This window comes from Phyllostomus hastatus, unplaced genomic scaffold, assembly GCF_019186645.2.
Source record: "Phyllostomus hastatus isolate PE091 unplaced genomic scaffold, TTU_PhHast_1.1 phas_contig_468, whole genome shotgun sequence".
Classification (NCBI taxonomy): domain Eukaryota; kingdom Metazoa; phylum Chordata; class Mammalia; order Chiroptera; family Phyllostomidae; genus Phyllostomus; species Phyllostomus hastatus.
The window spans coordinates 1955450-1971590 of record NW_025333884.1 but is presented as its reverse complement, the minus strand read 5'-3'; the positions used below and the strand labels follow the sequence as shown (position 1 = coordinate 1971590).

The window sequence follows — 16141 nt, the reverse complement described above, 5'->3', positions numbered from 1 at the left end:
AGCGGTTCCCATCCACTGATCCCCGCCTGCTCCTGGGCCACACACTCCCACAGGCCTGTCGCACTTGGAGTTGAGTCCGATCTCCCCGCAGCCTCCCCTTATGGTGGTCCCCATGCCCCCCTTGGATGAAGTCTGCCTTATCATGCATTAATAAGTGTCATTGGACAATAGTTTTCTTTACCAGTTAGAATATTATCTGTTCTTCCACAATGCACCCATCCTTCCCATCATGAATGTAGTTGGGTTCTGCAAATTCTGCCAGTAAGAGTGAGGAAATGAAAAAAAACATTTTCTGTAAGAACTTTAAGTTTTTTTTTTTTTTTATTGTGGTGAAACATGTACCAAACTTAGAATTTCAGCCACTTTACAGCACACAGTGGAGTGGCTCGTAGCACGTTCACAGTGCTGTGCCCCGCCCCCACCGTCTGTTTCCACGGCACCGTTCATCTCGCCCAAAGGAAACCTCGCGCCCATGTAGCTGCCCCGTCCCCCTCCCCCAGGCCCTGGCAACCTCCGATCTCCTTCCTGTCTCTGCGGATTTGCCTGTATTGGACATTTCATGTAGACGGGATGCCACGATATGTGGCCTTTCGTGTCTGGCTTCTCTCATTCTGCGTGCTGTTCCCGAGGCTCGCCCGTGTTGCGGTGTGGGTCGGTGTTTCCTTCTTTCTGATGGTTGGACAGTGTCGCGTTGTGTGGCCGGAGCATATGTTGCTCGTCCGCGGAGCCACTGATCCCCGTGGGCTGCCTCTATGTTTGACTGGTGCAGAGTGCTGCTCTGAGTGTTTTCGTACACCAGTTTATTTGGGTGTTGGATCATTTTGGGTATCTACCTAGCAGTGGAATTCTTGGGTCACCTCATTGGTTTTTTAATTTACTTAATATTCACCTGAGGACACTTTTTCACTGCTTTGTAGAGACAGAGGAAGGGAGGGAGGGAGAGGAAAAAATACCAATTGGTTGCCTCCCATTCACGTGCAGACCGGGGATCAGACTCGCAACCTAGGTATACCCCCTGACTGGGAACCGAACCCGTGGCCAAAAGGTTGTGGAACGACGCTCCAACCGACTGAGTCACTCTGGCTGGGGCAACGTTGTTTTTTAGTAAGTTAGATTTCGGTAGCACAGGCATCCTCACTTAGAGCAATCCTCAGTGCAGAGGCTCCTGGGACCTCACGGCAACTTGAAGTGGGTTAATGACTGCTCAGACCCCGCCCCCACTCACTCCGTGCAGAACAGTGCAGGGGTGGGGGTGCTGTTCCAGCCTCTCGGTGACCTGCACCGCGCCCTCTCCCTTCCATCCTCTGATATGGATACTTGTGGTTTTCTCAGTCTTATGTGAAGCCGTACAACACCTAAACCCAAATTCTGGGGCCCCCCGGTGCTATGGGGCCCACAAAACACAGGCCATCACATCCACTGCTGGTGGAAACAGAGATCACTCAGTTCCACTCCCGCGGGACACCGTCTGTAAAAATCTACCGCGACAAGGGCCGTCTTCTTCGACTCAGCAACTGCACCTCCAGAGTGTGCCCCCACACCCAGGCTAAGTGACAGTCACTACGACGCTGTAGTTGTAAAAGGGCAGAAACCACACAAACGCCCATCCCCAGGGGCCTGGTAGAAAAAGTCCACGTGAGGCTATGAAAGGGCTGAAAGACGTCCTCTGACCTTTCAGGAGCCTTCAGTGACAGAACCGAGGCGCTGGGCGGAGTGTGAGATGTTACTGGCGGGCGCAGAACGGCGCACACCGTTGTGTGTCTAAACTCACCAGGAGGTGGCGCCATGCTCATCTGCAGTGGGACAGGGGCCCTGGGTCGGGGTGGCAAATAGAATGATGCGCCCCCAAAGTCACCTGGGTCTCAATCCCACGAACCTCCCAACATGCTCTCTTAAAGCAGCAGACTTTGCGGATGTGATGGCGTGAAGGGCCTTGTGTGGGGAGCTTATCCTGGATGAGCTGGATGGGCCCGGAGAACTCACAGGGCCCTTGTAGAGGAGAGGGAGGCAGCGTCCTCTCCCTGACCTGGGAGAGTTGGGGAAAGGCTGTGCTCGTGGGCTGTACGCCCAGGCACGCAGTGGCCTCCGAAGTGGGAAAGGCCAGGGCAGGGCTCCGTCCTCAGGGAGGAGCCAGCTGCCCACGGCTTGATTTTAGCTCGGTGAGACCCATTTGGGACTTCGGACTTCCAGAACTTTCAGAGAATCATTTTGTGTTTTTCAAGCCACTAAGTTTGTGGTAATAGAATCCCTGCACCTAAAGCGTGCAATTTAATGATTTCGATGCGTTCCATGAAACAGTTTTAAAAATTGTGGGGGAAATAGAGATGACAAAAAAGCTGCCACTTTAGCCACTTTTAAGTGTATAATTTCACGGCACTGGTGACATTCAAGTGTTGTGCAAAACTGGACATCCCCCTGCAGAAGAAGGAAGCCGGACTCTTCCTTTGCCCTACGCACAAGTTAACTCAGAGGGGATCCCTGACTTTTTTTTATTTTAGATTTGCGGATATCTACGTGTTACCCAGTTAAAAAAATTAAAAAGACAGCCCCGGCCAGTGTGACTCCAGTTGGTTGGGCATCCTCCTGCCAATGGAAAGGCGGCCGGTTAGATCCCCCGCCGCCGCCCCCCATCGCAGGCTCCGTCAGTCTGCGTTTCTTTCTCATTTCATGTTTCTCTCCCTTCTCCCTCCCACCCCCTCTTTCTAAAAATAAATAAATAAATAAATAGGAATCAGACGAGCTCTCTGCACGGTGTCTGAGAACCCTGGGGACAAGTGTCCACCGTGTGACCTTCTTGATTCAGGGTGTTGCTTCCATCTCTCGGGTTCCATCCCACATGGGGACAGCCCGCTGTCTGGGGACTGCGGACCCACGAGGGGTTTCCAGCAAGGCCGCCAGTCTCCCCCTTGTCTGACACTGCGGAGTCCCACTGGCCTGGCTGCCCCCTGAGCCCCTCACCATCCCACCGGTTGTCTCTTCCCCATCCTTCTCTGTTCCGCACTCTCCCGTCTCTGCCCAGAGCAGGTCCCAGATCCTTCCCATTTTCTCGGGCAGAGCAGGTCCCGCCTCGCTCTCCAGTTCAGCATCCTGGTCCAAGGTCTCACCTCCCTGAGGTATATTCCCCAGCACACAGCTGTCACTCTGAGAGGAATTCTGACGACCACAGACCGTTTCAAAGTGAACATGTCAGGATGAGCAGCTCTGCCTCCTGGTCTCGGGCTGCATCTGTCCTGCTCTGAGGGCAGGTGTCCGGCACAGCGGCTCCCCCGGCACCTCTTCCTCCACCTTTTGGGACCGACATCTGCTTTCCTTCGTGGGTTACCAGCACCCCTGCCACAGGGTCCGGTCAACTCCAGCCAGCTGGCGACAGATGCTACCCCCTGAAGAGGGTGCGAGGAGCCGATAACCTCCAAGTTCACGTCCACCAGTTCTTCCTGCTCCTTGGACAGCCCCAGGCAGCTGTGTCCCAGCCTCTGGCCCTCTTCTGGGGACTTGGATCAGCGGCTGTTTCTTGGAGCCACAGAAATTCAACTGACATGGAGATTCGGAAGCTCAAGGCCGAAGGTAAAAGAAGTCTCATCAAAATTCCCTGGCAGTTGGAACATCCAGTGTGACCCCATGACCCCGCAGTGCAGGAAGAGATGGATTTTGCCCAGAGAGCTGACCTTTTGTCACGGGAGATAACCTCTAAGCTCTTGCAGTGTCCTGGCTGATAGTAGTCCTTGTTTCCCCAAGGACAGCGGTGCTAGTAGTGTGATTGATGGTGGCCCCGGGCCACCACATTGGCTTGACCTAGGGAGGTGCTTGAGACTAAGGTCGGCCGCGTCTACCTGCCTGACCCCCAGCGGAAACTCTGGAAGCCGAGCCTGGGATGAGTTTTCCAGTTGATGGAACCCTGTATGTTGTCACGTGTCGCTCCTGGGAGAAGGAAGAGCTGTCGTGTGGCTCCCCCAGGAGCGGACAAGCGGGTGAGCGGGCGGGGTCTCTCCCGGGCTTTGCCCTCCCACTGATCACATCGCTGACAGGAACCTCACTGAACCGTGGCCCAGAGTGTGGCACCGACCCTGAGTTCTGGGAGTCCTTAGTGAGCACGCTGAATCTGAGGGGGCTCTGGGGTCTCTGAACAGACACCCGCCCGCTGCCTTGCAACACGGAGGGGGCATCTTGAGGCCTGGCACAGAGAGGGCGGTCTGTTTCTTTGGAGAGAGACTTCACCCGTGGCGGTGGGGTCCAGCTGCAAGGCCCTCATCCTCGCCAGCTGCAGTCTCCCTCCATTCAGTCCAGGAGCCGTCACCTTGTGCCGTCTGCCTGCAGGTCCTGGGGAGAGCTGGCCTCAGAGTTGACAGCGAAATAGACCTCCTAGAAGAGGGACATTCAAACTTTAGCCTCAGGGCCCTTCCAGACGAAAGTCTTCCCTCTGAAGCCCTTGTGCGGAGCTGTAGGTCTGCCTCTCCCCCTCCTCCCCTCCCTGGGAGCCGGGGCAGCACTTCAGGGGCAAGGTGACCCGAGCGAAGGGGCACCGATGCCACTGCACATCCCAGGTCCCAGCACAGACCCAGCAGACTGGACTCTCAGGGACTGAGCTCCAGGAACCTGCATCTCAGCAAACCTTCCAGGGGCTTCTGCCTGGCAGGAAGGGCTGGGGATGGCTGGCCGCTCGGGGCATCTCCAGAAAAGACCCAGGACCCGGCGCCTGAGGACACGCTGGCTTCCTCGAAAGGCCGTGGGCACCCAGACATGCCTGTCCCCCCTTTGGGGAAGCCCACAGCAGTTAGTCTGTGGTCATGCAGGAATGACCACCGCCCACCCCACCCTACCCACACACCCTGCGCTCCACCACCACACTTACATTGTTATCCGGGGGGCTGCGTTGGTTCCGACCTGGGAAACAGGAGAAACAGGAGAAGTCGTCAGGGATGAAGGACCGTGTGGGAAGCACAGGAAGTTGACACAGGTGGGTGGCAGGGGCACTGAATGCTAGGGCCAGCTCTGCTCTTGACATGGGGGTGCCTCATTCCAGAGTGGTTTATACATTTGTAGAACAGGAATGGGATAGGTTCTTCCCCCAGTTATTAAGCATAAATAAATACTGTTTGCGGATGGCTCTGGAACCAGGTGGAAGGGTTCAAATCCCAGCTCTGTCCTTTAGGAGCTGTGTGACCTTGGGCAAATGACTTAACCTCTCTGTGCCTCACTGTCCTCACCCATCAGACAGAGATTTATTTAGCAAATAGTAAATGTCTACATTGTGCCAGGTGCATTCTGGGAGCTGGGGATATAACTGTGAACAAAACAGACGACGAGGCCTGTTCTCATGGAGTTTACACTAATAATTATAGCAACAATAGCAGTACTAATCAGAGCTTAGGTACCCAGTGCATGGCTTACAATGTGCCAAATGCTGTGCTAACTGCTTTATCTGGATTATCAGGTACAGTTACTCCCATTTCACAGATGAGGAAACGGAGTCATTTGCCCATGGCGACACAATGGATAAAGTGGTAGAGGGCCCAGACACAGGCAGTCTGGCTCTGCAGAAGACACATTCAGCAAATGCTTCCTCAAATGCCTCCTTTGTGCCTGGTCTGGTGGCGGGTGGTGCTGGGGACATAGCTGTGACTGGGGCAGTTCTAGCTCTGTCCTCCTGGGGCTCACAGTCCACTGGAGAGACAGATAAGTGCCCACAGAGTGATGTGCCAGAGTCAGCAAGGCATGGGTGAGGGAGCCCAGAGCAGATGATTGGATCATTCTGAAGGATCATGGAGGGCTTCCTGGAGGAGGGGCCCCCTGGCTGGTATGTAAGGAGGCAGTTTTGTTCAGTAGTTGAGGGAACAATCTTTGTAACCAAGAGAACTGCCTTCTACTCCAGTCTTTCAAGCTCTGTGCTGGTTGGCAGGTGACCTTTCCTGCTCTGTGAAGTGGGGCTCACAGGAGCACTCACTTTGCTGGGGCTTTGTGAGCACTCAAGGGGGCTGTTCCCAGACAGTGCCTGGCATGTAGAAAGGGCTCGGCAAACTGTAGCTTTTTTGATTATAGAATTAGCCGGAGGAGCCCTGGCTGTTGTGGCTCAGTGGATTGAGCACTGGCCTGAGAACCAAAGAGTCGCTGGTTTAATTCCCAGTCTGGGCACATGCCTGGGTTGCAGGCTAGGTCCCCAGTAGGGGGCATGCAAGAGGCAACTATACATTGATGTTTTTCTTTCCCTCTCTTTCTCACTCCGTTCCCCTCTCTCTAAAAATAAACGAAATCTTAAAAATTAGCCACAGGACTTTGCCGGAAGGAGCCATGTGGAGGAAAGCTGGGGGTGGTTAAATCCTAGTCTGTCCTCCATCCATTCTGTGTCACCTGGACTGAAAGCCAAAATCCTTACTGTGGCCTTCGAGGACCTGCAGAATCTACCCTGACTCCCTGAATATTTGTCAAACAAATCTACGATCCAATGACCAGGACTTCCTGATGTGAGTGTCCCTGCTTGTAAAATGGTGGGACCGTGCGGTGTCAGGGAGAGGGTTCAGAGAGAGGCTGTCATGGGAAGGATGAGCACACTAGTGCTCAGCCATGGTGGCTGCGGTGACGTTCACTCATAGCAGATAGGCAGGGGATGTGTCAAAGAGGAGGGGACTCACGGGAGTGTCTGCGCCACAGGAAAACAGCCAGGGGCCCCAGACCAACCACAATCAGGACCACGACCAGGACCACAACCCAGGTGGTGGTCCCAGAGGACTGATCCCTGGGACGTTCTCCTGGAAGAGAAGAAGGAAGCAGGGATTTAGGTTCAGAGATTTTTGGGGTATGACCCGCCCTGCAAATATCATCCCTTATTTCTTTCAGAAGTTACCATTCTGCCTCCTCCTCAGTCTAAAGGGTTCAGGTGGACTCCACCCCACCCTCTGGTTCCTAGGATGGGACTTTGACCTAGACCTGGCCAATCAGAGCATTCCATTCTCTCTGGCTGCCGTGATTGGTTCATAGGGTGGCTGTGACCTAAGTTGAGCCAATGAGAGCCAGCCCTGGGACTTTGGCTAGAGCTGCTGAAAGTGGTGTATCTTTTGCCCTGGGAGTGTTACACTATTGGGATGTCAGCCTGTCGCTGTTGAGGGCCATCTTGCCTCCCTGAGTGGAGCATCTTCCTGAGAATAAAACCAGCATAGAGAAAAACAGAGACAAGAGAGGTAAAGAAAAGCTCCTGGATCACACAGCTGGAACATCTGGTTTAATTATAACTGCAGGTAATTTTTAATAAAGTCCCCCTTTTGCTTGGACTACTTTGAGTTGTGTTTCTATCAGCTGCAACTGATAAGAGTTCTGCCTAACACATTTGGACAGGCCTTTCTGGACGCCAGGGGAAGAGGCACCATATGATGGCCCCAGCCTGGGTTCACAGAGCGGGGTACCCAGGCAACTGTGCAATGGGAACAATGGGACAGACAATGGGCCCACAGAAAGTAAAGCTGACCCTGTTGGTGCTTTTGGGAGGGGCGGGGGAGGATGGAAGTCAGAGAGCGGTCCTGGGGCTGAGGGACTCCCTCACCCAGGGGCCTCCTCACCTCTGACCAGGACAGTCTGTTCTGCCTCCCCTGTCCCTAGGGCATTGGTGGCACGGCAGATGAAAGTCGTGTTGATGGACTCATCCACGGGATGGAACAGGAGCTGGGAGCCCTGGGCGTTGGCAGAGTGTGGCAGGGAACCCGTTGTCCTGGGAGAGACAGCTGGGTAAGGAAGCGGCCTCTGTGGGCAGCCTGGACGGCATGCCAGGAGTGCAAACACCCTCCTGCCATCTGGGGTGTAAGTTGAGAACAGCTCTGAGACTCTCCCGACTCCCTCTCTCACGCCCACATCCAGCCTATCAGCAGCTCCTGCCCGCCCCACCTTCAAAATGCATCCAGAGTCCGGCCACTCCTTAAAGCCTCTCCTGCCACCACCCTGGTTTGATGCCCTCCCCACCTGGGCTGCTGTGGCCACCTTCCCACTGGGCTCCCTGCTTCCACTCCTGCCCCCCACTCCAGTCTGTCCCTCGCTCAGCAGCCTGCATGATCTCGTTCACACTAAGGCAGCTTGTAACCCTCCCAAGGCCCCTGCTTCACTCGGAGTAAATCCAAAGTCCTTACCACAGCCACAGGCCCCACATCAGCCAACACCCATACCACTGACCACATTATCTGCTCCTCTCCCCTAGCTGATTCTCGAACAATCCAGCTATGCTCCCACCTCAGAGTCTTTGCATACGCTGTTCCCTCTACCTGGAATGCTGTTTCCCCAGGTACCGGCGGCAGAGCTCACCCTCACCTCCCTCAGGCCTCTGCTCACCTGTCACCTTAGCAACACCTTCCTTGGCCACCCTACTTCGACTGCAGGGTCCCCTCCTCATGCCCCTTCTCTGCTTCCTGTTTTCCATGGTGTTACGTAGTTTACTGCACTATCATCTGATTATTTCTCTCCCCACTGGAAAGGAAGCTCTGGGAGCAAAGGGAATCTGGCCTACTTCATCTACCCAGGTGTGCCAGGAAATAGCACCCAGCACACGGGGAACAGCCGAGAAACACGGGCTTAGTGGACAGGGGAGAGATAAGCGTGGAGATGTGGGCGTCTGCAGAAATCATCCATGTCACACACCCAGAGGAGAGCCCAGCAGCATTAAAAAGGGGCTCAGGGCATTTTGACACGCGTATAAGATAAGGACTGACGGACGATGGAGAGAGGGATGGACTGATGGGCAGAACGTGACAAAACAACAGACGTAGTGAAATGTTAGCGGAAGAAGCCACGTGGTGGGTTTTTGAATGTTCACTGGGAAATTCTCACAATTTCTCTGTATGTTTGAAAATCATCCTCACAAAGCCCTGGCTGGTGTGGCTCAGAGGATTGAGTGCCGGCCTGCAAACCAAAGGGTCGCTGGTTCAATTCCCAGGCAGGACACATGCCTGGGTTGTAGACCAGGTCCCCAGTAGGGGGGGCACATGAGAGGCAACCACGCACTGATGTTTCTCTCTTTGTCTTTCACCCTCCCTTCCCCTCTCTAAAAATAAATAAATAAAATCTTTAAAAAAAAGGAAGGAAAATTTTCCTCATAAAATTCTGTAGAGACAGGGTTGTGGATCTATGTGCTTTGATGTGGAAAGGGGTTCATGAGGTGGAAGAATATGTTAAAATGCATCCACGGCAGTTTTTGTTTAGAGACGTACAGGAAAAAAGACAGGAAGGGTCGGGATGAGAGGCGACAGTGGATATTTCTGGAAGTGGCCAGGTACCTTCCACTGTAGATGCAATATTCTTTTTTCAGTCACAATTGTCTAAAGTTTCCACAATGGCATTGTGTTATTTTTGTATTAAGGAAAAAAGCCCAATGGAAATTATGTCATGCAGTTTTCCCCTTTGCCTTTTGCTGCCGCCACCCTTAACGCCAGCGCTGGTATGAATTCAAGGGTAACTTCTGTCTGCCCTGAGCCTCCGTGTGCTCATCCAGACAGTGGGGACAGTGTTTGCTCCCTCAGAGGGGACTGCACAGGCCGCACGAGGTGGCCGGGGAGGTGGCACAGCCCAGAAGCTAGAGGACTGAGTTTGGAGTCAGGTAGCCATTGGAGGTGCCTCTGTGTCCTCATGGCTGTGTGACCTGGGCAAAGGATGGCACCTGTTGGGGCCCAGCTGATCTTTGACCTGGGGACGCGCTAGAATTCGAGGATCCCACGGGATGATTTAAGTACTGGGCACAGAGCGGGCAGGCCGTAAAGAGCAGGGGTAGCCCTGACTGATGTGGCTCAGTTGGTTGAGCCTTGTCCCGCAAAGCGAAAGGTCGCTGGTTCAATTCCTGGCCAGGGTGCATGCTTAGGTTGTGGGTTTGAGAGGCAACTGATAGATGGTTCTCTCACACATCGATGTTTCTCTCCCTCTCTTTGTCCCTACCTGTCTCTCTCTCTAAAAATAAAAAAATAAATGAAAAAAATAGTGAAACCCTGAAGAAGAAGAAGAAGAAAAAAAGAGCAGGTGTGTCAGTGAACCCGAACTAAGTCCCTCATAAACTCTGAGCATGCCATTCAGAAAATTTCTCAGGGTCCCAAGTTGACTTTTTTCTTTTTTAAAGATTTTATTTATTTATATGTAGAGAGAGAGGAAGGGAGGGAGGAAGAGAGGGAGAGAAACATCAATGTGTGGTTGCCTCTCGCGTGCCCCCAACCGGAGACCCTGCCCACAACCCAGGCATGTGCCCTGACTGGGAATTGAACCCGCAACCCTTTGATTCACAGGCCAGCACTCAATCTGCTGAGCCACACCAGCCAGGGCCCTAGTTGACTTTTCTTTATACTCTCCTGCATCTTCTCCTCCCTCAGACCCCCGAGTCTGGATCTGTCCAGGACTCACGTGTTCCAGACATATTCTTTGGGCTCCGGGTTGCTGCGGACGTCACAGTTCAGGACGGCTTCACTGCGGCCGAGGTACCAGTCGTCATCATAGCCGGAGATGGAGACCTCAGGGGGGTCTGGGTGAAACAGACATGCAAACTCAGAGACAGGGAGCCTTCAGAGGGGACTGAAGACCTGCGAGATTCATGCCAGAACAGGAAAAAGCCTCAGCAGGTTTCGGGAACAGCCCCAGATGGAGAGGCCTGTGAGGAGTCTGGGGTAATGGGAACACAGCTCCCCAGAGCCGGTGGCCCAGGTGACCGGGGACAACAGGGGCAGTGCTGTGTGTGGGCTAGAGGAGCCAGTGTAGACTAGGGCGAGGCAGTGTACACAGTGGACAAGGGAGCTGGAGGCAGACTGTGCTCCAGGAGCCGGTGCACACGGGGTGCGTGTCAGTGTGGACAGCGGCCGGGGGGTCAGGGCAGACCACCGGGGCAGCAGCGTGGACTGCGGCCTAAGAAGCTGGCCTACTTAATGAAGAAGCACGTTGCTCTTGGGCAGTGGTTCCCATGCTCGCTCACACGCGGGCACACTCACAGCGCACACTGAGGGTCACAGGCAGCAGGTCGGGCTTCTCGAAGGTCTCGTGCTCCACTGTGCAGGTGACATTTCTGCCATCCACCCGGCTCGAGGGTGTTAAGGTTAAGAGGCTGACGACGTTGAATGTGCCGGGCACGGGTCCTGGCTCCTGGCTCTCATTCACCTCCCCACCCGAGGACCAGGAGATTCGCGCGGGTGGGCGGCCTGCCGTGGATACGCAGCAGGCCACAGGCACGGGCTCCTGGCTGAGCAGGCGGAGCGGGATCTCCTGGATCTCAGCCTTGTTCTGGGGCTTGGCTGGGGAGAGGAGCAAAAGGGGACAGGTCACTCCTCACCTGCCATCATTGATTAATGACAAACATGTGGGCAGCAGAGGGAGGTGGCTTAACTGAGGATGTAGGACAGCCAGGTTCAAATCCCAGCTCTGGCCCTGAGCACTTGGGGGGCCTTGGGCAAGCCTGTGCCTCAGTTTCCTTGTCTGTCAACTGGGGCTAAAGACAGGACCACAGGCAATGAGAATACACATGCAAAGCTCTTAAAGTGGTATGGGCACATAAGTGCTCGATAAATGTTGTTATTATTATTGGTCACTGAAGACATGGCCTGGTCCTGGGATGGGCAGTGTTGGGGACCCAGCAACGACTGAGACAGCCCCACCCTTGCCTCCATGGGTTGTCCAGCTCAAGGGGAAGACAGACACTCCCTCAGGCAGTGATGACCCGCCTTGGGTGAGTCTGAGACAGGGGAGCTCAGAGGGGGGCCCGGGTGGGGGTGGCCATGGAGGGCTTTGTGGAGGAGAGGAGGGCAGGGCTGTGCTTCTGCGATAAAGAGGGGGAGCTCCTGGCTGGAGGCAGCGAGTGACAGGACAGGCCTTGAACTCTAGGTGTGTCTCTTAATCATCATTCTGGTGATTCCCAAACCTGGGGCTTCACTCGGTTCCTTCCTCATCCTTCCCTGGGGTTATTACTTACTGAAGGTTTCTCTTTAATTTGACTCATGGGTGGTTTTGCTTTGCCCTCATCCTAAACCATAAGACCTGAAGCCCCAGGTTTGCTGAAATGACCAGAGCCGTTGGCTCGGGTGCCGGGTGGCTGGCCCTGCTCCAAGCGCCTGCCTCATCATGAGTCACTCTGGCAAAACTGGGAACGGTCCCTGGCACATAATTGGAAAATAAATGTCAGGTCTTATTCATCCTCATGGCCATATCCGTTTCACAGAAGAGGACACCGAGGCACAGAGACTTCTCACTCCATTTCCGGGAAAGGAGGACCTGTCCTTTTCTTCCCGGTGCTCAAGAGAGTGAACCAATGAGTCCATGACGCTAGAGGGCGCCCGGGTCCCGCCGGTAAAGCAGCTCCCCCGCTGGGTATCCGCGCCCCTTTCCTTCCATCTAGGCCTTTCTACGACCCCTTCCTAGAACTCGGGAGTGACAACAGCTGGCAGCTACCAGGGGCTCACAGGGACCTCTGTTCTAAGTGGGTCACCTGGGTAACCTCCCGGGACCCTGTGGACAGCTTGCTGAGGACAGCACTCGGAAACCACTTGCCCGAGACACTAGCGTGGCCTGCAAATCCGGTCCTCCGCTTCCCAGGCCCCACCTACTTTTGTCCCCACAGGATCTCTGCTCCGGAGGGCATCACTCCCTCCCGGGCCTTTTCCACCCTGCTTTCCCGCCCCCTCCAACTCCCACCCAACCACCCACCCTTTTGTCCCCTTTCTCCCTGCTCACCCAGCACACGGAGCCAGGTGCGGGCGCTCTTGCTGCCCTGCGGGAACGTGGCGATGTGGCAGGTGTAGTTCGCCTCATCCCCTGCTTGCAGTCCCAGTACCATCAGCGACGCGTCCCGCAGCTTCTCGCGGGGCCTGGCGGCCACGAACCCCAGCCGCCTGCTCTCGGGGAAGCTGCTGCCCTGGATCGGGTGGAAGACAGCCACGGTGCGGGGGACCCCCGTGGAGTCCTGCCGCTGCCACGTCACCAGCGTCACTTGCAGGTCGTCCTCCTGTGTCTGCACCTTACACTGCAGCGTCACGTTGTGGCCCAGGAAGCCCTTCACCTGGGTGAGCACCCGCACCTCGAAGGACTGGGTGCTTGCCTCTGCGGGGAAACGGGTTGCAGGGGGGTGGGAGTCAGGCCTGGGCATCCGGGTCTGGATGGGGAGGGGCGCCTAGATGGCCGCTCACCTGGGGACTAGAGTCCCTCGGGAGTGTGCGCGGGCGCGCGCGTGTGTGTGTGTGTGTGTGTGTGTGTGTGTGTGTGTGTGTTTGCAGGGGTCCGGTCCCCATCCGGGCGCTGGCGAAAGGGAGAGCAGATGGGTTGGGTCTGCGACCTGGTGGGCGCTGCTTCACTGGGCTTTTACTACCGTATTTTTTTCTATTACTACAGTTGCTCCATCCTAGCATCACTGATTTTTAAGATAGTGGTTAAAAAATTAAATTTGCAGTTTAAGCCATTCTAAGGTGTACAGTTAGTGGCATTAATTACATTCACGGTGTTGTGTGACCATCACCGCTACCTAGTTCTGGGACATTTTCATCACCCCATGCCATCAATTTTAAGATGCAATTTCCAGTGGTGCTGGCATTTACGGCGGGGCTCAGTGTCAATATTTAGAGCATCTCTGATTTAGAGGAGTAAAAAGGGGAAGAAACCCTAGGTCTTAGAATCTATAAGAAACGTGGTATATTACTCCTCCTCCTCCTCCTCCTCCTCCTCCTCTGTGTGGACCTGACCTGGGAGAATGTTTGTAGGGGATCCTGGAATAAGAAAGGGAGGTAATTATAGCCCAAGGTTTCTGGATCTATTCTGATCTCTGCTGTGACGCTTCAGGCAGGTTACTTGACCTCTCTGATTCTTTTCCCTAGTTTGTGAAATGGGACTCACAACAGTGAATGCTCAGGAGTCATTTACACAGATCAGAGGCTGTTCTGAGTGCTTCACGCATCTCTTGGCATTTAGTCCTTCAAGAGCTCCTTGAGGCCAGTACCACTGTCAGCCCCACTTTATAGATGGGGACACTTCCGTACAGAGCCATGTGCTCCAGAAGACACAGAGGGTAAGTGGCAGAGGTGGGATTTGAACCTGGGCCAGCTGCAGTCAAGAGCCCCTCTAAGCCTCCAGGTTCCATAGGAAACTCTTTCTGCTAGGGGCCCCAGCTCATACTAGGTCTTGAACACATGGTAGCTCTTCCTGACACTAATAAACACAATGCTGTGCATGCTCATTCATAGTAACAAGGGTGATGGAGAAGGTGGGAAGGGAAAGAGTTCCGTCCTTGGAACCTCAGCCCTGCCACTCACTCGATGTGGCCCTCTGTTAGGGTGGTTTCACCCCTCAGAGCCTCAGTTTCCGCACTGGTAAAATGCAGGTGCTCTAAACTTAGGATTGCTGGGAGGACTCGGTGATGCAATCCATGTGAAGGGTTAGCAATGCCAAGCACTCTGAAGGGCAAATGTTATCATCATCATCATTACGAGGAAGAGGAAGCCGGGAGGTAGTGGACGGGGGCTGTGCGGAGGGAGGGTGCAGTCTGGACACAGGGAACTGTGGCGTGGTGAGCATGCTGGCCTGGGTTTGAATGCCAGCTCTGCCACGGGCATGCTGTGCAGCTCTGGACAAGCGAGTCTCCTTCTCTGGTGACTTCCTCCACCAGAGGGTAGGGTCTCCTCCTTAACAAGGCTGCCATGAGGATGACATTGGGTGAAGTGGCCTTTCTTTCAGCGTGTTCCTGTGTCATCGTCACACTGGAGCCAGGCACTGAGCTGCTCCCTGAAGTGTGACCTTTTCTAAACCTGTCCATGGCTCCAAGAGATAGGTGCTAGTTTTCATCACCTTGGACAGAGGGGGCAAGTGAGCCTCTGAGGGTCAAGCCACACGCCTGGGCTAACCAGCAAACAAGGGGCAGAGCCTGGGTTCAGACCCTGGCCTGGTCTGGCCTGTGCCCAGGCACCAGGGCACTGGGCTCTCCCACCCTAGGACAGCTGTCTCTGGCCACTGTTTCAGTTCACACTCATTGGCTCCGCTACCTCCTGCCGCGTGCCTTGGGCGAATTATTGCCCCTCTCTGTGCCTCAGTCTCCCCATCGAGCCTTGGCGCCCTCTTTTCTGGGGAGAAGCATCTGGTGTTCTATGAATCGATTTTTCAGACATGCTGAGATGAGAGACTCCAGCATCCCTGGGTCTAGATTCAGTATCACTATTGTTCTCATGAATGATCATTTCCATTTGTTCGTCTGGAGCACACACTCTTGCTCAGCACCTCCCTAGACATGAGCTCACCAGGTAGGTGGGATTCCCCACCCCAACACATTTTATGGAAGCAGAGAGCTTAGGTAATTTTCCTGAGCTCACACCGGTATTAAAGCCTAAAGATGTTTTGAACCTAGGGCTGTCTGACTTCAGAGCTGTATCCCTAGCCCTGGCCTGGTGGCTCAGTGGTTTGGAGCGTCATCCCATGCACCAAAAGGTTGTGGGTTCGATCCCTGGTCAGGGCACATGCCTGGGTTGCAGATTTGATCTCTGGTCGGGATTCTCTCTCACATCGATGTTTCTCTTTCTCTCTCTCCTGCCCGCTTCCCCTCCCCCCTCATCAATAACGACATCTCTTCGAGGATGGGGGGGGGGCGGTGGGAGGGGGAAGAATGAATGAATGGCCAAGCCATTACGGCCCGACATGGGGTTAGAAGGAGGCCGACCCTGACCCCTTGTTCTCCATGAGACCTCTGTCTGGGCATGGTGAGCAGGGCAATGAATGACCTCCGCTGTTTTCTGGAGAATGAGTCACTGTTCTAACAGGAATGAGAAACCTGCCCTACGTAGCAGGAAACCGGCGCTTTCTGGGAGCCAAGAGAAGAGTCCTGGCCCCTAAGATCCACCAACCCTCGGAATGAAGGGGGACTGAGTGCCCGGGCAGGTGGGGAGGGACAGAAGGAGCAGCGCCCGCGGACTGCGGGAACTCACCGGACCGCGGCAGCGGCAGCAGCAGCAGCAGCAGCAACAGCAGCAGCGTCAGCAGCGGCGGCGGCCCCGCAGCTCCCGCCATGGTGGGAGAGAATACAGGGAATAGCTCCGCGTGCCGATCCTAGGGACTTCGGAGATAACCCCGCCGAGAAGTTCCCAGGGTCCGTCCGGCCCCCCTAGCCAGCGCTGGACAGGGAGCGGAGGGGCACGGCGGGGCGGGTGCGGCGGGGCGGGGCGCGGAGGCAGAG

The 16141-nt window shown here is 54.9% G+C and overlaps 1 protein-coding gene across 1 annotated transcript; it reads right to left on the bottom strand.

Moving 5' to 3' along the window:
• Positions 1-302: 302 nt before the first annotated feature.
• Positions 303-16114, bottom strand: PVR (PVR cell adhesion molecule). Its single transcript, XM_045845213.1, has 8 exons — positions 15894-16114; positions 12667-13032; positions 10935-11234; positions 10357-10474; positions 7548-7696; positions 6627-6743; positions 4850-4881; positions 303-4359 (listed from the first exon to the last, which is right to left on the bottom strand). The coding sequence occupies exons 1-8, from the start codon at positions 15973-15975 to the stop codon at positions 4291-4293; spliced, it is 1233 nt and encodes a 410-aa protein (XP_045701169.1). The 5' UTR covers positions 15976-16114; the 3' UTR covers positions 303-4290.
• Between the last annotated feature and the right edge of the window lie 27 nt (positions 16115-16141).